The sequence below is a fragment of the Melanerpes formicivorus genome, unplaced genomic scaffold (genome assembly GCF_026170545.1).
Source record: "Melanerpes formicivorus ecotype bairdi unplaced genomic scaffold, bMelFor1.0.p_v2 SCAF_20, whole genome shotgun sequence".
NCBI classification, from domain to species: domain Eukaryota; kingdom Metazoa; phylum Chordata; class Aves; order Piciformes; family Picidae; genus Melanerpes; species Melanerpes formicivorus.
In genome coordinates, this window is record NW_027142372.1 from 8507791 (window position 1) to 8532892 (window position 25102).

At 48.0% G+C, this 25102-nt stretch overlaps 1 protein-coding gene across 1 annotated transcript in view; it reads right to left on the reverse strand.

The window, feature by feature from the left end:
* The window catches only part of ZFHX3 (zinc finger homeobox 3), a 108519-nt gene that overhangs the window by 15117 nt on the left and 68300 nt on the right, over positions 1-25102 (reverse strand). The window contains 4 exon segments of the mRNA XM_068150686.1: positions 1352-1454; positions 10373-10573; positions 10772-10905; positions 22444-22539. Of these exon segments, the coding sequence (XP_068006787.1) occupies positions 1352-1454; positions 10373-10573; positions 10772-10905; positions 22444-22539 (534 nt within the window).

A 25102-nucleotide genomic window follows, 5' to 3' on the forward strand; every position in this document is an offset into this window, starting at 1 on the left:
AAATTACACCAGCACAGGAGGGCAGATCAACACCCTCTTTTTGTCCCTAAGAGATCGGTGTTTTTCTCTCTGAAAGACAATAGGGATTTCTATTTCTCTATCTTAATTCATTTATTTCATTTATGCCAGCCCATTACCCTCTTTGTGGCCCACTGCATATACCTACACAATTTACTTTCTTGCCCACTTTGAGTATCTGGAAATTATTCACACACACACGTTCTCTCAGTGCATTTATCACCTTTAATTCTTCCTTTTAAGTGAAGGCCATTGAGCCACCTCTCTGTCTTTGCTGTTTTTCTTTGATGTACTGCCTATTTTCCAACAAAAAGGTTCATCAAACTGAATGCAGTATTTGAGCCTTGGTCCTATCAAAGCTAAAAAACAACAGGAATGACATTCAGGACCCACTGGCAGCAGCTCTAAAGGTGCTGTTTGAGGGAGGATGGGAAAAGGAACAAGTGATCAGCACACAGCCACTTTTCCAGGGTCTAAGGGCAGACTCCTGCTGGAAAAGACACTGTGATACGGGTGGACGCCAGAAAAGGGATCCCGTTGCACAGGGCAGCATTAGCTACCCTGGCTGTGCCAGTGCTGCCCTACCAGTACCACTGCCTTGGGGCTGTCTGCCTAAAAGGAAATGATGTCTGTCTTAATTTCCAGATTCCTCACAGACTTTCTAGGGGGGCACAGAAGGAATGCATTGATTCCCTGCCAGGTTTGAGATCTGACGCTCCTGCCTGTGCAGAAAGATGTTCATGGGATGCTCTCACATCACACAACAAAGCCAGGACTAAATAGCCATGTTTTTTCAGCCACACCTTCATAACACAGTAAGGCAATGAAAAAGCTGAGGTGATCTGGGGAGGATAAGGACAGCAGTAGCTCAAATATCCCTTACCGCACAGCCATTGTCCATGCTCGAACTATGATGGCAACAGAGTTAAGTCAAGCAGAAGTGGCAGCACAATGCCAGCAGCTGCAACCTTTAGCATTTCTCTCCAAACCCCTTCAGCCCTTTACCCCCTCTGCTTTTTGCTGCTCAGACCTGGTCTTCTCCTTTGCAAGGATACAACACTGTTTCCCCATGAATTGCCAGGGTGGTGAGCTGTATTCCTCCTCTCTGAGCTGCCCTGTTTTGCCCTGCAGTGGGGACACTCAGGACACCAGCCTGTTTGTAGCACAGGCAATGGGAGATGGCCCTGCTGGGCACTGTCTGACTGTGGTTCTCAGGAGACAGCTGGGAACATGGAAGTCTCCTAGGTAGTGATGTCCCGAGACACAGCCTCTGTCCAGCTGATGGGAGCTCAGGGAGTGGTAGGACCCATGGACCTCATTGACCTTCACTCACCAGGCTGCTTCCCCGGCTCCTCTGCAGCTGAGTTCCCATCTTTCTCTGGAGTGGCTGCTGGGAGAAACATGCTGCTGGGCATCATCACCTCAGGTGTTGTCACCTGGAGATGGGGAGGAAAGGATGTGGGGAGAAGAAAAACACAGGGAAACATTTTAAAGATCTTCAGTGGCAAAATCAGACACCAGCATTTTAAAGTCAGAGGCATCACTTTTCATAGCTCACTGAAGACTCATATTTATTAGACAAAGCTCACATCAGTCAAAAGTGTTTCTACAGTTACATTCTGGACATAATTAGCAGCGCACACTTGAAGAATAATCTTATTATTAATATTTTTCCTTTATGTAGAATTCAGACTTTGATCACTGACAATGTTTTGTCATGGGCTGTGAAACTTCTTGTGCAACCAATTAGGTAGATAAGTTGAAAGGCCCACCTTAAGCTGCTGAAAACATAATAAGGCCCCTAATTAAATCATACCTCGTAAAGTACACTGTAATCTTGAACTAGGGAGCATTGCAGCACTGTTTTCAAAGTGTATCGATGCAGGAAAAGGAGGGGCATGAGAAAGAAAAGTACAAATAAGGAGAGAGGTGACAAAGGAAAGGATGAATAAGGAAAGACTAAAAAGACAGCAAATTGTCTGAAAAATGAAAAGCTTTTTGTAACCCTTTCCTTGCTCTGACTGATGTGTTTCCTTTGCTTCTCTCCTACTGTTTGCCTAGAACCTGTGCCATCATAACCAGTGCAATGCTTGAGCACCAGCATTTTTGAAGAGCTGTGGAGTCTGTGTGCTTCAACCAGATATACTCTTGGAAAGAGTCAAATGGATGTGCCCATCTTTGGCTGGAAAACTCTTGTGTCTTTCGGTGTATCTGGTCAGACACAGAACATACAAGCTACCTTGTCAGCTGTTTGCACATGACTAGCATCAGATGCAGGACAAAGGCCCTTCTGAAGGCGCAGAGCCACTATCTCACACCATCTGGAAAGCTGCCCCACAGCCCTTCTCTCCAGAGCAGCTGGAAAGGCAGACCCCAGTATCACTATCTCCAGCCATGCTGTATTCCAGTACCTGGCTGCCAGCACTGGTTGGATGTCTGTGCCAAGTGAATACACCTCAACTGCTCCAAGCAGCTGCATGCCTCACTCTGCTGTCACCCAAGAGCATCTCCTTTTCACCAGGGCCATGGTATTTGATGGAACAGAGATCCGCAGTGACTCGCACACTTGTGGTGATTCTGCCCCAGTCTTTGACTGCTGGGAATTTGAGGCACAAATAAATGCTCCTAGACAGGCATGTTTCTTAGCAAAATAAGACCCTCCATCCTGTCAGATACTCAGAGGGCATTTGAACCTCAGATTTGAGGAGAGAGTGAGTGAGTGAGGTTGTTATCTGCACGCTGTGTACCTTGCTTGCTGCAAAGTCAAGGATCACAAGGCTCCAAATGAACTGCATGAGATATTAGCAGATCTGTGGTGGAGCTTAAGGTAAACCTATGTGCAGGATGTGAGATCTTCCTTATCTGCACACATGTCAAATCCAAGCAAACACAGACTAGACCTTGAATTCACTAAGCGAATGGAAGCAAAACCAGTCCACAGAAAACCTCAGAAACAGAGGTTGACCTATGAGTGGCCACAAACACCTGAAGTCCCTGGGAGGGACACTGAGTTCCCTTCCTGCTCTGGGACAGCTGGTGCACAGGGTGAGAGCTGGGTCCCACCGATGCCTGCAGGAAAGGCAAATGACACTGACATATCAACTAGGAGGGAATCTGAGCACGCACCGCATTCATTCCACCTTTTCCTCTAAGCAGGAGTATCTGATGGCTGTGGGTGTTGGGTTGGGAGACATGAAAGGTCACTGGTTAATTCCTGATAGCCAGGCTTGGAGGAGGGGGACAAGCAGGGGTACTGGAGGGAAGCAAGAAGGAACTGTATCACCCTCAGCTGTATCAGCAGGGTGAGTGCTTTCCTAGGATCTTTAGGAATGATGAAAAATAAATCACGAGAAATTAAAAAAAACCCCAACAGAGTAGAAAAAGAATAAAATTATCTAACACCTCAGCTGCACATCATTATAGGGAACGGTGGGCTTTTCATACGCGGTACAGTACGGCAGCCATCCCCACTACCACGCTCAGTACGACGGATCAGTAATTGTTTTCATACACTTTAATTAGAAAAACTCAGATGGCTATGAATAATAATGGAAAAGAGAGACTTTTGCACTTGAAAGGTTGAAGTCAATCAAGTGTGAATGACGGCAAAAAAGAAAAAAAAAAAGACACCAATTCATCAGGCCTCTGTTGTCTCGCCGCGTCTTTAATCATAATTCCTGATTGGGATTCAAGAAGGCAGTAAGCAGCGGTTCTTTGTCTGCCTTCACCTTCCGTCAATTAACTCTCCCCGAAATATAATCATCAACCTCACATGCTCCTCTGCATCTTAATCTGGGTCTCCAAACCAGTAAGTCCTGCTCTATATGTGTTTAAGTAATTACCTTTATCTACCTGCATCTCCACAGCCACAGTTCTCACCCTACTGCTACCCCTCCCACCACAATAAAAAAGACCGGAGGAAAAAAAGCGGGGGGAGATAAAAAGCAGGTGGTGGCACATTGAATTGTTACAGACACAAAATCCCGAAAGGCAAACAGAAAAAAGCTTGGAAAAAGAAGTGCAGGAAACCTGAATTCTGGGTATGGATGCAGGGCAACTGCAAGCAGTTGAGACAGTGCTGGCCCTGGGAAGCAAAACCTTGAGAACAAGGCACTGGTCTTGCTTCAGCAGCTGGAGCCGCTTTAGTCCTCTATTTGTTCAGTACCACTCAGGCTTCTCTTGGAAATGCTGCCTGCTTCCTACACCATCCTCCAGGGCAGGACTACTCTGCCTCTTCATCCTCATGGACAACCCCTAGCAAGGAGCAAAGGTAATGGTGAAAGTGGGCTGCACATCCCAAATTGTTCTGCAGTTGCACTGAATTCCAGACTGACCATTTTGAACTCTTTGTCCTTCTAAGCTGCAAACTGGTCGGGGGATGCACTATTTCCTTGTACAGAGAAGTCTCACACACTGTGGCTGTTTTTAATGTCAACAAATAGTGGGAGGACCATAGGGCAGGAGGGTTTAGTGGTCCACAGCTGCCCAGCAGATAAACAGGGAGCGGTGCTCTGTGACACACTGTTCTGTGTTCAGGTGTATTTAAACGGCATTAACTGTTCTGGTGATGGAGAGGAAAGTGGTTATCTCCAGCACAGCCTGTGTTAACACGTGATGCTGTTAAACATGCTCTGCCTTCTCTCACCTGAGCAAGCAACACCTTGCATGTGATCCCAGCATCCACCCTCAGCTCTGCTCAGTGCCTCAATCCCCCTAGTTTCGATGTCTCTTCAGTACCAAGTGTTCCACAATGGCAGTATGTCAGCCAGTATGAGCCAGTGTTAAAACAACCACCCTACAGATGTAAGTCTGACAAATGTGCTTTGTCTTCACCCTTTCCTTCCTCTGTGTACTTGTTTTGCTCTAACATTAAACTGCACCCCCTTTACAGTGGCAGACTTGATATTCTGGCCCACAGGCAACCCGCAAAGCCTTCCAAGCTTGAAAACACTACTGTGAGACACCAGATCCACTGTGTGCAGCCCTGAGAGCATTTGTCCCTCACGCTCTTTAAGCCACGTCTCCTTGAGGTTGCTCACCCAATGTTGTGGCACAGAAAGCGAACAGTCCCCTCAACTCACATCACTCTTGACCTTTCTGTCCAAACAAAACTGAGCAGTGAGGAAGGGCTGACAGGTCACTGCCATCTAATCTTTCTGACTGCTCTGGCATTTGGATACTGATACATGGATCAGGTTCTGTTTATTGGTACTTCAATGACTGGGAGCCAGTGCCTTCAGAAAAAACCCTAACACTGGGGCAGGCACTCAGGGGACACCCATCACTCCAACCACTCTGTCCCTGCCCTATCCCACAAACTGAGGCAGGGAACTTGCTTGAATGAAGAATGAAGGAGACGGAAGTTTGGTTCAGAAACTGTGGCAGCCTCTTCTGTGCCCCACTTTCAAACATCACCCCTGTGGTCTGCACTGGAGATAGGAACACTGGCTGAAGAACTTCCCTCTAGAGCAGGCTGCAAGGAAGCCAATTACCTGCTTTAAAAGATAGAGAGTTGTTGAGACAAGCCTTTCTGCTCCCAGGACCATCTCTTTCAGATGAAATTCAGATCCCCTTAAGCAGGTAAAATGTCTTTATTATTCTGAGATCCACTGAAGAGCACGGGCACCCCATTCAATGGCTACTTCTATGGACAATGTGGTCCAAGGACTGTTACAAAAGCCCAAGGGTTCACAGGATATGTATGTCTCCTGCCTCCCTGCCCCGTGAGCATCCTCAGCAAATCACACATGTCCTGACACCTACAGACCTGTCACCACTCTAGAGAACAACCTGCAGGTCCACTCCTCATTGGTGACAACCCCCAGCAGTGACAAGCATGGTTCCTGTCATGACTCGATCCACCAGATTTTGGAGGTGATGAGCTGAAGAGCTGCTTATCAGCACAGGCCGGAGGCTTGCAGCTCCAACACGCCTCTTGTGCTGGCCCCGGCAGCGTGACACAGGCATATTCTTGGCACGGCTGAAAAATTAATTGTGGACAGCGTGAAGAGCCAGCTCCCCTTGTGCCCTGCTCTGCCTGCTCTGACTTTCCTCCCGACCAAGTGACCAAATGAATGGACAGCCTGTGCAGCTCCTCTGAAAATGCCCCCAAACGATGAAACCGTGCAGCTTAGAAAAGAAAATCTCTAGAAGGGGTCTGAGAAGATATGTTACTATCCCTATGTCCATGCAACCAGGGGGAGATACACATGAGATGCAAGGTTCCCAACCAGACAAAGGAGGTAATTTCCATTACAAAGAGAGAGAGAGGGTGCTGGAGTGAAAAGCTTCATTAGACTCAGAGAGGCAAAGCGATGGCAGTATACCAAGGTCACTTCTAATTTAGACCATCTAATTGGCAAACATGGCTCCAAATGGCTATCATCTCACAGGGCTCAGAATTAATGAAGCCCGATTATTTTCATTACCTTCATCCGAGATGGAGAATGAGACACAGAGTGAGAGGGAAAGGGGGGAGTGAGAGGGGGCGAGAAGGAGGGAGAGAGAAAAATTGAGTGACAGCAGAAGGGAGAGAGCAATAAGAAAAGACAATAGGAAAGAGGGAAAAAACATAAAGATAGGAAGGAGAAGTGAGGATGGAAAGGACAGGCGGGAATTACTCTCAGAGAAAGGGAGGAAAAGGAAAAGACGGAAGGACAGCTGAAACGCAGGGAAGATGCCCTAAAACGAGGAAAACTGACAACAGAGACGATGGGAGAGAAATGTGCAGAAGGATAAAGCTGGCCGTGGGAGGAGGGAGAGCTCCCCACTCCCGGAGGCTCTCGGGAAGCCGTCCCTTCTCCCGGCTTGAGCCCATCAGTCTTGTCAATCGACTGTGCGGGCGAACTGCACTTCACCCTCATTAAGGGGCTCTCTGCTGAAGCGGTGCAGGCCCGAGATTAGCAGAGAGGCTGTTATGTGGGAAGATGGCGATTAGACCTGCTCTGAGTGGCTGAAATGCCATGCCAGATGAACCCGGCCACATCCATCCACCAGCCCTGTGGAAGGGATGCTGAAAGAGATGGGGGAGATGTGGTGGGACCCCCTGCCCCACAAGGGTTTCCCTGATTCCACACTACGCTACTCACCCCTCAGCCCATGGCTGTAGCCCTGCCAGCCCCCGTGCCAGCACTGAGGCCAGTGGGGAAGACCTGGCGTCCCATGGGACAGCCAGCCTGGCTGCTCGTAGATATGAAAAGGATGGGGCACGGAACAGCCAGCCCCAAGATCCTGAGCTGAGGCAAGCAGCCGTTACTATGGCAACAGACATATTAGACACTGCAGGTTCCTGAAAGGCGTCTGATAAGGTATTATTAACTGGAGCCTCCTCCCAGTGCTGAGCCCAAAGACACTGTCGAAAGGGACTTGGCTCCCAGTTACCGGATTGCAGCTCCCTCATGGTGGCACCAAGACCTGATTTATGTGTCAGACTGGGACAGGAGCCTTAGGAACCTTGGTGCTGCCACATTCTGCGGAAGTCACACTGACTTCTCAATGCGTTTGTCCTTTAATGCAAAAAGAGAACTGCCCTCTTGCCCTGCACACTACTTGACTTGAGGCCGGAGGGGTGATCTTCCTCCCCAGACATCTCTGCATACCAACAAAACCAGGGCTAGTGGCAATGGCAAGGTGGAAAAACCAGGGATGAGCAAGAAGATGAACTTTACAGCTATGGTGGCCTCCATGGTTCTCAGCAGAAGTCCTGGTTTGCAGCAGCAGGATGAGACCCTGCTCCAGCACAGCAGATGTGCTCACCTAAGGGGACTGTCCTCCACAGTACTTGCAGTTGCTTTGGCCATTAACAAATAGCTTCTGTTGGTTTCCCTGTATTCTGGGGGACACAGACACACTCAGGCCAAGAGGATGGATCAACCAAACCACATCCATTTCAGACTGCACCTTCTGCCAAGAGCCCAGCTCAGCAAGGCTGATACCCTTAGCAAACTGGTTACACTTGCTGGTGTGTAAGAAAAGGACTCAGCTTCCGCTCACTGCACTTCTAAGGTCAAAATGTCTTCCATAACTTAGTCACAAGCTAACAAGATTCATTTGAGTCCTGTGAAGGTATTTACACACTTAAACACTATCAGTCAAAACAGATGCAGGTTGCAGAAACAGAGGTCTTGCGATGGGAAAGCTCTTTGACCAAGGTGCATGAGTGGTCAGTCAGAGCTATGCCCTACTAGAGACCTCAGGGAGGGCTGGCTTCAGAGGGGTAGGGAACTGCTGGTGCTCTTCTTCCCCTCCACTCTGTATTTTGTCATTCATATAGCACTGGGACCTGCTGGCCTGGTGGGATTTTTAATGGGTTTCATTTTGCAGCTCCTATTTGAGGCACACACTTGGTTCTTGTGATTGGGTGAGACCACTGGCCCAAGAATGGCCACCATGGGCCTTTGCAGCCCAAGGGACACAGGACACGTCTTTGGCTCTATCAGAGCCTGATGGGACTGAGAGGGCGTGAAACTGACACTGGTAAAGCAAAGCAATAAAATAAAAAACATAAAGGTGTTTAAGAAAGACCATGAGAAGGCTGGAAGGGTGCTAGAAAGGGAAGAGAACTGTAAGAGAAAAGCAGGGCAATGCTGCATGGTCTCGCTCAGATGATGTCGCTGGAGGGGAGCTGATAAAGAACATGAGAATTACGACAAAGGTGATTATTATTTGTCTCCGTTGTCAGGAACTGGCAAAGAAGGGTGAAAACAAGCAGAAAGAACTGACAGGAATCAACATAAACACTTATTTTATACACATGGTGACAAGTTCCTAAATGCAGACACAACCCTGCCTTGACAATTACACCAAAGAAGCAAGAGTGTAGAAATGGGACAATATAACCCATTTGTGAACTGAGAAGGGTTTCTGCAAAGTGTCTCATTAATTCTACTTGTACTTTACACTGACACGAGCAGGTGGAAAGGAGCACTAGTGTGAAACCTGGGAAAGGGGAACTCATGAAAGAAATATGCTGGGACTCAAAATGTAATTTACTGAAGGAAGCACCTGAGCACTGGGGAGGGGGGTCAGCCTTTGTGGGCATCTGCACTGCCACAGCAGGTACAAGCACCGCAGAAGAGGTCTGGCAGCTGCTTACACAACTCCTGGCACATGCCACCAGCAGAGCTTCTGGGCCAGCAGCTCTGAGGTAGAACCAGCCAGAGCACAAACCCAATGAGACTCTGGACACTGCATTGTGAATTTGCTTCTTCTCACCGAGCATCAGCTCATGAGTTAGATGAATTTTGATTCCTTGAAGACAGTGTTTTAGAAGGAGTCCCAAGTCAGGTGCTAAACCACAGGTATGGGGTAGAACAAGAGCCTGGTGCAAATATGTTTGTGCTCAACCACAGTCTCTGTCTGAAGCTTCTGCTCCCCATTGGAAGCCACACAAACAAAAGCAATCACCACCCAGACACAGGCACAATGTTGTTTCTCTGACAACTTGAGAAGTGGAGTTGTTACACGTTTTGAGCTCTACATGAGGACAGTTAACTTGATTCAGAGAATTTTTGCTCCACACTTCAGTGGCTGACTTCCTACCTCAGAGGATTTTAAATGCCTGTGCTTAAATTTTAATTTAAACCCAGGCACTTCCAAACATTTTAAAAAGCACTTCAAAAAGCAGCTCTAGCATTCAGCGAGGTCCCATAAGGTTCCACCTCCCTTGGGCCAACAGCAGTGTATCCCTTCCTTGTTCAGGTTACCCAGAGAAAAGGGAATTGTTACACAACAAAAGCATTGTAATTTTGGATGGAGCAACTCCTCATGGAAGGAACAGATCCAGCTTATCTCATACAACCCTAACAATGATCCTCATTAAGTGAACAGAGCACAGAACATGGGCTGCACAATAGGACTGTCTCCCTCCATGAGATGAGACTGCCAAGGGAAGTTACTCCATTGGTTCTCAAAATCATATTTTAAGCCGAAACCTGATATCCAATTTCCTGTAATGTTACCTTAATCACCCTGTCCTTCCTGGGAAGTGCTCATCAACACAGGAGCACAATCTCTTTGCCACAGCACAGCACATCAGCTCCTGCATCTCCCAGAAGCCTCTGTGCAGAAGGTGATCCCATGCAACGAGCTCAGTGGTCACAGGAAACAGTGTTTTTTCTAATCTCTTCACAGGAAAATTACTCAACATTGAAATGCTGACAGCTTCCACAGTGCTCAAGCATGGACAAGAGACTTTGCAGACAAAACAGCCATGGGAAAAGCCTAGATGAGAGAGCCCTGACAGATGAAGGAGCTGCCCACCACAGCAAAGTCAGCCCACGTGGGTCAGGCCATTCCTCTGCTCTTCATCTCTGCTGGGAAGGCAGCAGACACGCTTGACTACGCAGCCACTTACCGTCATGATGAGCTTCTCGACACAGTCAGGTGACACACTGTGCAGATGGGTGAGGTGCAGCTGCAGATGGATCTTGTTGTTCAGCATGTCCTGGCAGAGCGGGCAGCGGAGCATGGGCTGCACCGAGTGCTGGGTCATGGCGTGCACCCGCAGCCGATTCACGTCTGTGTTACTGTACTTGCAGTATGGGCACTGATACATCTGCAGAGCAAGACAAATGAATCACCCAGCTGCTACAGTTGCTGTTTCCCTCTTTCCTTACAGGTAGACTTTAATAATTTGGTGCCTTCTCCTACCACCAGTTATCGCCTTTCATCTTCTGTCTCCTATTTTACTCTTTGCTTTTGGCACATATGGAACAAATTACCTCCTTGTAGAAGCTGGGTTCTCCTTCCTTACCTGCTCTGATTTGGTCTCCTCTGAAGTTTTTGACCATTTAAAGGGGAGAGGCGACTCAGAGCTGCAGGGAAATGATATTCGTTTAGAGGATGCTGGAGGCTCTGTCAGCTCCTTCTCTGCCTGGCTGGCCGGTGCTGCAACAGAAACAGATTTATATCAGGACATGCCCAAAGAGGCTTCAGTTGGACAAAGACAGCATTTCCATTTATTCTGCTGCTGTTGCTTGAAACACATACCAAAGATTTGGAGGAGGATAAGCCTGTGGACAAACATCTGTCCTACAAAGCACGCCTGGCTTAAAGAAGTTCATTCTTCATGATCTCCCATAGTAAGGGAACCACAGCATTTATAGCTAGAAGCAGAGAAATCCCAGCTGTTCCTGTGGACTGCTTACAACACGTTAGGTGCAGGAGAGTCTGGTCCTGTGTTTACATCAGACACAAAAATGCTTGGCCAGACCTGGAGGCTCACGTGTTATCTCCAGGAGTAGCTGGACTGACTCAACAATGCAGAACTCACCCTCCCAGCTCACCCAGGACATTTTGCACAGAATACTCTGGATTACGTTTTCCTTGGTGACAGCTGTTGCCATCAACCCAATTGCCATGCACTCTGTGCTGTATGCAGCAGCACTCTGCCCAGCTTCAACAAGTGGTTCCACCAAAATCCTGATGGCAGAGACCTGGCCTGCAGTCAATGCTGCGATGAGACTAGGACAGTCTCAGGCTGTAACCAGCTAAGGAAAGGTGACTTTAGTTCAGCAAAGCACGGAAAGGCAAACGAGGCTAGAAGTCAACAGCAAAACACTCTGCAAGTTGTGGTGCTCTGAGAATTGCATCGCTGACCTTTCCCCTCCTCCGAACCCTGACAGCCTGCAGTACATAAATTTGTGGGACATCTATTATTTAAAAACTGTAAGGACAAGTATATTATACACAGCCCCCATCTCCTCCTCCCCGAACACACATTCATAACAGTACTTTAATCTGTCTCGAATCGACTTCAAACCCATTTCGCCCTTAATGGGAGTTATTCATTTTCACTTGAAAGGTAATATCTGACAGCTGGATATTTAATATGATGGATCGGCTGCTGATTAACAAGACACTGTAGCATTCTCAGACTGGTCCCTCCATACTCTTCCTCTTGCCTCTTACTCTCTTTGTGAACCCACTGGTATCCGCTCCCTGCTTCAGAGAATACCATCAGGGTAAGATCCAGGTGAGCTGCTTCCTTCTCAAGGATCCTCATGCTTACTGCCATGAGCTGTACTTTGAGGTGCCACATCACAGAAAGAAATACAACACTCATTTCTAACCACCTTCCCTGCCAGACCCCACCTCCAAATGCTCACAGAATCACAGAATGAATGTTAGGGTTTGGAAGTGACTTCTAGAGATCATCTAGTCCAATCCCCCTGACAAAGCAGGATCACCAAGGGCAGGCCACACGGGAACTCATCCAGGGAGGTCTTGGAAACCTCCAGAGAAGGAGACTCCACAACCTTTCTGGGCCACCTGTTCCAGTGCTCCATCACCCTTACTGTAAAGAAGTTTCTCCTCATATTGATGTGGAACCTCCTGTGTTCTAGCTTGTACCTGTTCCTTATCCTATCACTGGGCACCACCAAGACTGGCATCTTCATCTTGACACCCACCCCTCAGCTATTTATAGATGTTAATAAGGTCCCCTCTATATCTTTGTATAAAACAAGTCTGTGGTGTCAGTGCCGACACATGGACACCAACACAGGTTCTGCCCTGGCCTGTGCAGAATGATGGGCTGCTTCTCAGGTCAACCTGCTAGCTTTAACCTGAAATCCTTCCTGGGGGTCAGAACTGGAAAGTCATTACAGATATCTGCAGGACCAAAGCTGGTCTTCCTTCCTTCCTAGTAATAAAATGTGCTTGGAGCATGAGAAAGACAGCTCTGCCCCAGACTCACCTGTGCTGCTTCTCCCAGTGGGTTTGGGGACGCAAAGACCACCACTGAGAGCTACACCATGGCAAGAGAAGGACCACACTGCCTTAAAACTCCCTGCCTGAGCCTTGTGTGATATGAGTGGCCCCAACAGGGAGGCTAATTGCTGCTGATGTTGTCCACTCCTTGGTGTAACTTCAGACGCTGAAGCGTCAGCTCATGTATACGGGTCACACTTTCCAAACTGTGGATGACAACACTTTCAGCTTTTGCAACAGAGTGAGAACCACAAAACACCCACAAAACTGCATCATAAACTCAGGTGAGCTTCAATGGAGTGAGCTTAGGACACTTACAGAACACCTGTGTCCCCACCAGTGGTGGGATCTGAGCTGGCACAGCCAGGCATGAGGAACTCGGGAAACCCCTGATCCTCACCCTCTGCCACCAGCTTGTAGAACTCACTGGTGTGGTATTTTCATCTGCAGTGATTGAATTCAGCAACTGCCAACTGCCCTACAGCAGCTGTAACTTCTGGAGTCATGATAGGGCATTATACTGTGCTCTTTCTCCTGGGAAGCACTGTGCTTCAAATTAGGGAAAAGTTAAAATCTGCTTTTACTTACCAAAGTGCTCAGTTTTATTAAATGCCCTTGATCCAACCCATAACTTTAATCCTTCAAGCCTAGAATTATTAAGGGTTGTCCAGGCCCCAGAACAACTGGTCTGTTGCAGAGTTCTGGAAAATGCACACAGAATATGTTCTAAGTATTCCTTTTTGTGCTGACAGCTCAAGTGGGAATTTTAACACCGAGACCAAAGTTTATTGTTGATAAACAGCCAAACGCATGAAGTGACACATTCAGTCCACATCACAGATCAGAGGAATGAAGAACTCTCTTCTGCTTGGAGAAATGAGGACACGCAGCTCAGTGGCTGCCTGCAGAGCTTGCTGGCAGCTGCATGGGACCTTTGTGTCTGTATTGAGTGCATGGGACAAAGTGTCCTCACCTGAAAATGCCAAAAGGGTCCCCAAAGAGCACCAGAGAGACTGGAGCACAACACCTGTGCCCTTGCCACCTTCAACATAATGCTTAGAGATCCAGGCCTTGCAGGAAGGAAAAAGGAACCTGGGTTTAAAGTGCAATGCCTCACTTGGTATTTTTATTATTTTGACTCTGTAATGGATTTACAGACCTTAGAGGAGAAGATGCAGGTCTCAACAACTGTACCCAAAACCCAAGTGCAATGGGATAGCACTTCTCTTAGAGATCTACTTGTCTTCTCACTCTTCCTCAGCAACATCTGCATTTCAGAGGATGGGGAGAAATTTTCCCAAGTGTTACTTCAGAGGTGAGATTAAAGTGGGATCCTTTCCTTTGCTAGGTCCAGAGCAAAACTAGCCAGGGTCCCCCAAGCTGCCTGCTCTCCATCCTGGTGGGAAGAGCATTGCCACCCCCCTTCCAGACATCAGATTCTTTTAGCTAAAGCACCACTGACAGCCCCTTCATCTAAACTTCCATCTCCCAACCAGGCAACATAATGGAGAAGCCAATTAAATGATTATTAATTCATGCTGCTTTCCGTAAGCCAGAGGTTCTCATCTCCCTGCATTCCGTAAACCAGCTTGCCACTTGCCCTAGAAATTTACAGTGGGGTTTCTGCTATCTCCATTGATTTAAAATCAACACCCTCCCTGCCCCTAGCCTACTGAGAAAGCTCCCTTCCTACTAAGTTCAGCTGCTGGCCTGGGAAAAAGTTTTCAGTGGGACCAGGGAACTGTGTTTTCACTGCCTGATGGAAAATAAATTCCATATTTGGTGGTGCCTCCCTCCTCAAACCTCCTCTGACGTTTCCTCAGAGCAATTACTCAGCATCATGAGCCCTTGGACCAGACTGACCTGCCTGCCGTGCCTGCATGGCTTTGGTGATGCTCATGATGGCAGCTGTCCAGCCATCACCCCAGCACAGGTCTTGTGGAGAAGCATCCTCACAGAAGCTGTGATTTTCACAGGATCATAGAATCAACAAGATTGGAAAAGACCTCAGAGATCATCAAGTCCAACCTGTTTTCCTCCCAAAATCCCAGGACTGTTTCCATGCTCACGTTGTTTTCACCATGGAGGATGGGCAAGGCCAGGCCTCATGGTCCAGACCAACCTACACAGCTCTAGAAGCAGCAGCTCAGGAGTTCAGAGTAACAGCACAGGAAGTGCTGGTCTCCGGGAGACAGCTGCTACCCCACTGTAACACACAACTTGTGTTCGTTCAGCAAGGACAACTTTGAGGTGACTCCACTACCGAATCTTCAGTGACACCAGACTGGCCAAAGCCCTACTCAGGCCTCCCTAAACAGGACCTGGGCAGCTGGCACAGCTCCAGTGCTGCCCCTCTGCTACCTCTTGTCTTAATAATACATGGCTGGATGTTTCTTTCTGAAACGCAAGCTGTTTACATCCCTCATTCCCCGAAGGTACCATCCGTTCTAATAAGATGTTGTAGCCATCCTAACAGGCCTGTACATTGCCTGTTGCTCTACAGTGTTTTGTTCAGCTCTCTGTTTGATAAATAACATGATTGCACGATGGACAGAAGTAAATACACAGAGATTTGCACACACACTTTTGTACCCAGATTTTATTGCTGCCTTTCAGAAATGTGGCTGTGAAAGCGGTCAAGTAATTTGTTTTTCTAATGCTGTGTCATACCTTCCAGCCTGCAGTGAGTATGAACAACTGAATTACGATTAAATATTCATATCACAGTACCCAGAAGCCCCAGCTGCCACTAGGCTTTCCTGCCACAAACACAGAACACCCAGAAAATGCTGTGGTGAAACACTGGGCAGCACAAGGGGCACGACGCAGCAATACTTTGCTTGTCATCAGTCCTAGAATCCCGACTCTGACTTGGGGAGCAAGGGAATCACAGGTGACCTGGCCATACTGGGACCAGGGTCCAAGTGCTCACAGATATGTAGGTGGCACTGGCTGCTGCAGAAGCTGACCTTGGCACACAAGTAGCAAAACACTCTGGTAAACATACCCGAAAGAAAAGGCCTGGCTTGAAGCCAGAAGGATTCCCTGCCCTGGGAGCAACAGCTCCCGTGTTGCTGTACAGAGACTTATGCTGGGCAGGAAGAAAGATGAGCAACATAGAAAACCATCCCATTTGCTACCCAGAATGACCTCACCTTTGCCAAGCAGTAACCCAAACCACTGCAGCTTTCCTCCCAGCAATGGTCTCTAAGGTTGTGTCTTTAGAGCTGTGGGAAAACTAATGTTTTCTTTTTTCTTTTTTAATCACAAGGTGTCTGAAAGGAAAGATGCAACAATGTTTTATATGAACCTGGTTCTTGAGCCAGCTACCAGTCCGTGTGCATAACACTGTCCAACTCAACTAACAAATATTTCAACTAACCTACCATGAGAGTCCATCTCAACTGATCTATTAAATCAATGTGTTGAGCTTGGCAGATGGTCTAAACAACAGTAACTCTGCTAACTCCTTACAACTAGCAGGAAGAGATCACCAGCACTGATGAGCAGCACAGCTACTGGGCAAGCAGAAACTACTGGTGACAAAAGAGCCAACAGAGAGTGCGGATGGCAGAGACTTTAGCAGAGACCTGCTCGCTAAAGAACATGCATGAAAACTGTTTGAAAACAGCAATGCAGCTGTGAGACAGGCTCTGGGGCAACTCATCCAGCAGTGCCACTGAGAGGGTCCTTCCACGTTGCCAGGTGTCCCAGAGTGCAGGGACCATTGCCATGGTAGTGTTACCACTACTGGGGAGGGAGCAGAGGGGTTTACTGTGGTGACCCCAACACAAACGTATTTTCAAGATCAGCAGCTGGCAAAGGCAGTGGAGAGCCAAGGAGCCATGCAGGCAGGGAGGGCAAGAAGGGAGCTGTGCTGGCAGGGAGGGCAAGAAGGGAGCTGTGCTGGCAGAGAGGACCAGCTCCAGTTTAGAAGGTATACAGGACCATGTCTTACAGCTATAAGTCAGTATTGGTTCTATTTTGGCCAGACTGGCAATTTTGCTGCTTTTCATTTTTTAAGCAGCCATACTTTGCTAGGTATAAACAGCAAAATAAAGTAAAAAAGAAGAGTCATAAAAATGATCTGACCAACCATGAGGATCAATTCAACACACTGAGCCTCCTGAGCAGGGAGCAGCATGGAGGGACCAGGACTGGGTGAGCCTGTCAGAGCTAGGATGCTGTGCAAGTGACCAGGGATGCTCTGGGGCTGCCTGTCTGCAGAGCCCAGGGAGGATCCTATGGCCAGCTCTGGGGAAGAGCAATTGGCCTTTGGGGTCCCCCCGCAGTCACCACTGGCCATCACCTCCCCTTCACTCCCCTGGATGCCAGACACCCAGCTTCTGCAGACAGTTCCAGCACCAAGCATGCTCCCAGCCCGGCCTCCCCAGTGAGCTGTGGCCCTGAGACACTTGGCCCTGCTGTTTTCCTGTGCTTGAGCCCTTTGTGCTTTGTAAATCCTTGGAAAGAAGCACAACCACAGCCAGCCTTCCTGTCCCCTCTCCAAGGTTGCCTTCACTCAGCAGTGGGGTCAGGAGCCCTCATTCCCTTCCTGCCAGCCCGCTCTCGCCCTTGTCTTCACGCTGCTCCACCGAACCTCCAGCTATTAAGTGCTCAACAAACGCCATATATTAAAAAAAAGAGAGAAAAGCAGCCGGGGGGGAGGGGCAGTAATAGATTTCCGTCAGGATGTGCCTGACCTGTTTTTTTCAATTTCAGTAATTAGAAAGGCAGTGGGCCTGTAGGAATTATTCATAAACTGCAGGAGCTGTGCAGTATACATTTATGTTAAACATGTCAAATCCGATTGAAATCATGCCTGCCAGCACCATACTCCATAAACACACTTTTCTGCAACAATTTCCCAGCTCTCGGCAGCCCATTAATACCTCCTTTAATAGCAATCTACCACGGATTCGAATCAGGGACGCTCCATTGCACTAATTGCTCTGTTAGGTGAGCATCATGGATTAAAAAAAAAAAAAAATCATTAAAAAAAAAAAAAAAAAAAAAAAAAAAAGGCCCTTCAGGCTAGTCCTCTAGAAATATTTCATTTCAATCTATATTTTAAGTAGACTTTGTTTCTTGGTTTTGTGCAAGAAAAGCTGATATTCCGCATCTATACAACTGAGAGTGCATTAAGGAAGTCTCTTATTCATGTAGCTGGGTCACTGCAGATGAAGTGCTTTGCTCTAGTTGGAAAATACACCCAAGCCCCACCCCAAATCTTAAAAGTCTCCTACTGATCCATCCTGGTCTGATTTGGCTTTAGCTGGAAGCCAGTGGGTTGAATATTAATCATTTACATCCTGCCTTAAAAATGGAGTTGGGAAAAAATGGAGTTGGGAATAGCCATGATCTTTCTCCTCCTCCCTGCTTTGCTTGTGATAAATCTCATGTTAGTCAAGATGAGGTAATTTCTGAAGCTCATCCACCATGCAAAGTACATCTCCCTTCCTCAGCTCTGAGGTGGCTGGCTCTGGGGCAGAAAGAGGCAGGGCAGGGTTGGCTCTGGGGTGAGAGGGCAGGAGTGGTTCTGAGGTGAGGGGGCTGCACCAAACAGCACTTGGGAGCTGCTCATCCCACTGTTGGAGAGAGGGGAAAAACAGGAAGCAAACAGGTCTAGAGATGGGATCAGCCCTTTGGTCTCCATGCAGTGTTTGAGGAGTATTGTAAACACTGCTGCACGTTGGGAACTGGGAATAATGGAGGCAGAGTGAGCATGGCTGGAAGCAGACGGCCCTGCCGCCTTCCAGACGTCTTTAGGAGCCACAAACATGGATGTGAAAATCAAGGTAAAATCAATCCTTATTTGGGATGGAGCTTTCCATGTGTATCTTTTAATGGAAAGAATTGCCTACAAAAAAAAGTGTTTCTGCTTAGGATTATTCAACTTAAAAATAAGTAACCCATTCTGAATCAATGGATTTGTTTTGCAGAGAAGATATTCTGACACTTCACAGTATCACTAAGGTTGGAAGAGACCTCGAGGATCATCAAGTCCAACCTGTCACCACAGACCTCATGACTAGACCATGGCACCAAGTGCCACGTCCAATCTCCTCTTGAACACCTCCAGGGATGGTGACTCCACCACCTCCCTGGGCAGCCCATTCCAATGACGAATGACTCACTCGGTGAAGAACTTTCTCCTCACCTCGAGCCTAAACTTCCCCTGGTGCAGCTTGAGACTGTGTCCCCTTGTTCTGGCGCTGGTTGCTTCCACATGGAAAGCAGAGAAGTTTTTCCTCCCAGCACTCACTGCTGCCATTGCAGCTTGCTGTGGATAGATGTACTGTGAAGCTGCCAAACAACCCTGACCCACTACCAGCCCACCAGCATGTCTGTGTGGAGGCAGCCAGGGAGACACCCTCGGCATTTTGTCAGAGATCTCACAAATCTTCAAGGAAGAGGAAGAAAATAATCACCCAGCGCACAGCTAGAAACTGAGGCACAAAAGGTGAGTAAATTGCCAAAGAACATAATGATCAAATTGCAGTGTGATGAACAGAGAACAGGTCTATCAACCTCCACTTCAACACACCATTGGCTTTGAGCCTGCACTTCTCTCTCTCGCCTATCTCCCACTTTCACAGAATTCCATGGCTCAGAGGCACCTCCAAAGGTCAGCTGGTCCATCCAGAGCAGGATAAACTGTGCCCACTTCATTCCCAACAGCAGCTCGTCTAATCTTCTTGAAAGACCTCTGAGGAACCATCCCAGAAAATCTCCAGTGCTTCATGAGCTGTACCAGGAGAAATTTTTGTGTATTTATTATCTAACTTCAATCTTTCTCCCTTCAATTTAAGCCCATTGCTTCTTGTTGTCTCTATCCTGAGCATAGAGAACAAATTATTTCCTTCCTCTCAGAAGCACTTCATGCACCAGAAGACTGAACTGAACTTCCCTTCGGTTCTTTTTTCTGGGTCAAATAAACCTGTTTGTTCCATTTTCTCCTCACAGCTGACGCTCTGCAGACCATGCGCTGTTCTGGGTCATTCTTGCTTTCTGGACTTTCTGAGATTGCTCCTCAACTTTCTTGACACTCCAACTCAGAACCAGACATCCTTCTAGGCATGAAGAAAGCCATCTATTCCACAATATTTTCACCTATACCATAATACCTCTGCTTTGCTTTCAGGGTATCCTGAAAAGCAGCATCAAAAGTCTTCCTGAGGAGGAGACACAAGATACTGACTGCAAACAGGACCTTCTTCACACAGAAGGAAATTGGGTCGTGTTGACATGATTTGTTCTTGACAAATCCGTGTCGACTGTTACTCATCTCATTATCTTCCCATCAGTACTTACAAACAGTTGTTTGGTCAATTCCCAGGATATCTGGGGCAAGCGGAGCTGGCAGGTGTGCAGTTCCCCAGCTACATCTCCAGCCACAGATAACACCACGTCTGTCCCCCTGCGGCACTTCCACTGTTTCCTGTGCATTTGCAGGAGAGAGCAGCTGATGGGTCTGAGGATGCTTCAGTCTCTTTCTCAAACACCCAGGTAAGAGGCAGCAGGTCACAGATCTGACATCTAGTTTCACTAAGTACTCTGCAGCCTGCTCTGCAGCTCTGACAAGCTCTCCCTACAGAGCTACTGGCATGGACTGCTCTGGGCTCTCACACAGTCAGTCTTTTTAGTGAAGATGAATGTAAAGAAGGCTTTATGCTCTTCAGCTTTCTGGACATGGTGGTTGATGGCCTTCCTGCTCTGCTGAGCTGCAGACCAGCTCTTCTCTGCAGTTTCCTCTTACAGCAAGTGGTGCTGTAAGAGTACTTCTGTGCTGCTGCCCACCTACCTCCCTGGTACATCCCAGTTTGTACTGTGGTGTTTTGATATTCCTGTACATGCAGACATGGCTCTTCTGTGGTTGCCATGAATAACCTGACCTAGTTTCCATTGCTTTCCATGTCTGAGGTCCAGAAGGACATGGCAGCATAGCTACATTCCTCAAGGGAGCTCAAAAGCAGAAACAATGCAAGACTGAGGTGTGGTACCTGCTCCACATTCCACTATACACAAACAGGGGATAACACTTTGTTTTGCTTTAAAGTTCAGGGTAATGCTGTTACATGTCTGAAAGCAGGACCTGAATTCAACATGAGCACATGTGTATATCTTGCTGAGGGGGCACTCTGCAGCCTTGCAATGGCTCTGGGCAAGACTTGTCCAGAGCTCTGTGGGCTTATGTATGTGGTCTGCATACTTCTTCACGTGTTTTCCTTTGGAGACTTAACAATGTGTCCATTTCTGATCTGCTGATTGACTGACAAACACCAAAACCAGCTCAGAAATTTCACCAGCAGGGTGAAGAAATAAAACCATCCAAATGTAATTTCTGGGTAGTAAAAATAATCTTATTAATGTAGGTCAGCTTTTGTAAGTGCTTCAGGTTTGGGCAAAGGGCCCCACATGCCCTTTTAGAAATGTAACAAATACGTGACACTACATCTTTCTGTGACACCTCACTGAGTCTGTTTTTGTTTAGAATCACACAATCCCACACAAGAGATTAAAAATTACCTACAGCCACACTCAATCTGCATCTCTGGGTTGAAGAACGGGTCTGTGATGTCAAGCAGCATACTGAGCAACCTCAGCTAGAACATGAGCTTCGACCAGCACTAAAGCACAGCTTGCTTCCTTCACCACTTTGGAAAGACCTTCCAGCTGACTGAGATTGGCTGAGATTGAAAGTCTTTAGCTGAAAGACCACACTTCAGCCTCTTGAAGACTGTGTAAGCCAAAATATCTCTTTGGTTGTGGTTCACTATGAGACAACCACAAACATGGCAGAAGACTGTATTGGAAGAAGGGTCTCTGCAAACTGAGAAGCATCACACTAAGCAACCCTAAGTCTGCAAAGCCATTGGTTTACTGTTCAGAAACTGGGGGACAGAACTGTTCCATCCTGGTCATAGAAAATGACTACCACCTCCAGAGCCGCTGAAGCAGTCGGCAAGTGCCAGCTGAGGAGTGAACAGCTCTCTCCAGAGGACAATCCTGCAGCTGCTTTCTGCTCCAAGGCAAGGAATATTTAAAAGATGCCTCCCACTCACCTCTGCAAGACAGCAACCATCTTCTGGGAAAGAGAGAGTAAACCAGTACCTTCATAATTAATCCATCTAAGGATTTTGCTATGAGAAACCTTCCAGATTCCACTGCCACAACCTAAGCAGTGCTGTGTATCTGCCATTTCTGCTCCAGGATGTCATGGCTCCAGCAGATATGGAGCAGTTAACAGAGGGACTGTCCCTGCTCTGCCTTCTGCATCAAAATCTTGACACCAGAGCCAGGACCAGGACAAAAAAAGCAGTCAAAGAGTCTCTCAAGTCTTACCAACATAGGGTGGAGTTTCATGATATGTTTAATTCACCCCAACTGCTGGCTGCTGCCAGAATGGCAGTCCCCTTCTCCTTCCTCCTCTCCTCGCTGCTGATCCCCACTTCCTGGGGCAGGTCCAGCTTCATGGGGCATATGGAGCTCTGCCCCACTGCTGGCCCAGGGCAGGGAGGGGGATGTGTCACCAACCACAGCTCAAACCATGTGAGTGTGCCATGAAGCTACATTTCAGAGAAGACAATGCTTATGTCATGCTAGCAGTACTACGTGGGGTGGTCATTTATGGGAAGAGTTCTGCAGACCACTGCTCATTCTGCTCTCCTTTCCTGGATTTAAAGAGGGTTGGAAACCCACCTGCCCACTTACTCTGGTCCTTATCTGCTCCACTCTCTTGCTCCTTGGCAGCCTCTTCAGCATCACCAGCTGTTTCATTGGGCCCTTCCACATCTTCAATGGATTCTTCTGGAACAAGAGAAGCAGAAAGCTTATCATAAAAATGGAATTCAGAGGAGCAAGTAACTGTCAGTGGGCAAGAACAACAACCAGTGCTGAAGCACAAGTGTTGAGTGGCAGATATCAGTGTCATCCAGTGTTTTCCCAACACTACCTGCTAGCCTGGTGAAGAAAGATCCTACAGAGGGAAAACCTGACAGATGAAGACAAAGTGAAGAATCTCATCTGCCTCTATCACTTGAAGTTACTGATGTACAGCAAAACGTTTCCCTAGTATGAAAAGGTTCTACCCAACCATGCCATGGATTAGGGAAGTGTCAGGGACTGTCTGGAGCCTCCAGCACCTTTAGCCTCAGCCTTCCTCCTCATCCTCATCTAGAGATATTTAGACCAAATGTAGCACTGACGCTAGTCACTGAGACCCCCTGAGTTCACCACAGACACGCCACTGCTCACTTCTGCTCAAAGCAAGGTATGGCCATGGCCCTGACAGAAGGCATGGGAGGAAGCTCGTGGGTGCCTCATTCTCCTCCCAGCCATGGGAAGAGTTTGAGCACATGGCTGGTATCACGCAGGTACAAAACCATGTAGGAGAAAATGCTCTTAGTGAAGTGCTGAAAGCTCAGAAGGAAACATGAAGTGCCCCTGCCCCTGCCATTGTCACTGGTGCGCTGCAGCCGGTGGCACAGAGCACGTCAACACGGTGTAGCTCCATGCAGAGGCACCATTGGCTGGTGGGGCACCAAGAGCCAGATGGATGCAGCCACCAGACCTCTACACCAGGGTGTGACAGACACACTATCCCCTAATACAGTGGCTAGTTATGCACAGTGCGTGTAGCTCAACAGTTACCATGTGATTGATGAGGACTGCATCCACACCAGGACAAAAGGGCACTTTCAAGCCACTGCATCCTCTTTAAGGCAGGAGAGTTCATAATTTTGACTTGCATTATCTGGTCATGGTAAAGCCTAGGCTGCCCTGGGTTTTATATGAATTACCTAACCAGTTAAACACCCCCTTCCCCACATCCCATCCTCCCATTAACAAAGACAGGGCTGGAAATCAAGAATAAAAGTATGTATTAGGAGACTGCAGATACTCCACAGCACACGTGACAACCTGAATCAGGGAGGAACTTGTAAAAGCATCCAGAGATCAGCACTGGTATCAAGGGGAAGCACTGTGATTGATACTCTACCCCTCCTTCCCTCTTTTAAAAGCTAGAAACTCTTAAGAGCTGTGGTCATCCCAGCACCCTTCATCTGGGACATAAGAAACCCAGATTGAGAGGTGTGATGGGTGGCATCACCGGGCACCTAACATGTAGGAAGGTACAAATGACTGATGCATGGGTCTTCTGAGTGGTTGAGTGCTGGCTGGAGAACAGGGCTGTGAAACCAGCAGCTGAATTCATGTCTCAGAAATTAAAATGCAATTTTTTTCTTCCACTCCAGGGAAAAACAAAACCAACAACTCCACCCCATCAACTTCGCTGCCTTCAAAATGCCACCATGCCGGGTGAGTTGGTTTCTCTTCGACAGAGGCTGCTGGCATTGACAGCAGATTTCAGACAGTTTTAATAAAAACTTTCATTAAGTGGTTTTTGTTACTGTACTCAAATATTCATTTTGATCTCTCTCTGGACACCTAGCCTACTTGGCTAGCTCTGGCACTCCCTGGTCCTCTGGACAGCTGAACTGGCTGAGGTGGGTGGGAAGTTGGGACTCACCCATTGCCCACCTCCCATTGCCCATCACCCAGTCTATCACCCATTACCCATTCCATTGCCCATCACCCATTGCCCACCCCACCCCTGCTCCATCCTTGGCCCAGCTGCGCAGCACCGTACAGGCTCACTGTGGGCTTGGCAGTGGCCACATTAGCCCTGCTCAGGGCCCCAGCCCGGAGCCCCGCGGTCCGGAGCCATACAACAAAGATGCCCGGCTGGCGGCACTCCCGGCTGCGACCCGGAGGTGTCAGCATCGGCATGGGAGGAAGAGGAAGGGCGAGCCGGCTGCGAGTCAGCCCTGTCTGGGCTCTAACCTGAGCATGTGGAAATAATACACGGCTTCAAGTGCACTGTCTGGTTCGAGGGGAATAATGTAGGACATTCATAACCAGTTACACCGTCTGTCTTTAGACCATCATCATCAACAAGGGAAAAAATAGCTCTTTAAAATGGATGAAAGCCCAGCCTGACAGTAACTGGAGAAATGTGAGCTAGAAAACGAATAAAAACCAGGGCTACAAACAGCAAATCCTCCTGCCCCGCTGAGCCCGTGGCCCCTCGCATGCTAGCAGGCACAGCTTGTCCCACTGAGCCCTGGCTGAGCCCAACACCCTGCACTCAGCACCCTACCAGCACCCAGTCTGCACCCTGAAGCAATTTCCCTGGAGGGATCTGCCTCCCTGGTTCAAACACCACTGTGCCAGGCAGGAGGGCTGCTAAGTGCAGACACACAGTTCAAACCCTGCTCCAGGCTGAGCTGTTTGGCTTTTTTTTTAAAGCAGGATGGGAAGGGAGCAGAATATGAGACACATCTGCCCAGGGAAGCTCTGAATGGGCTGG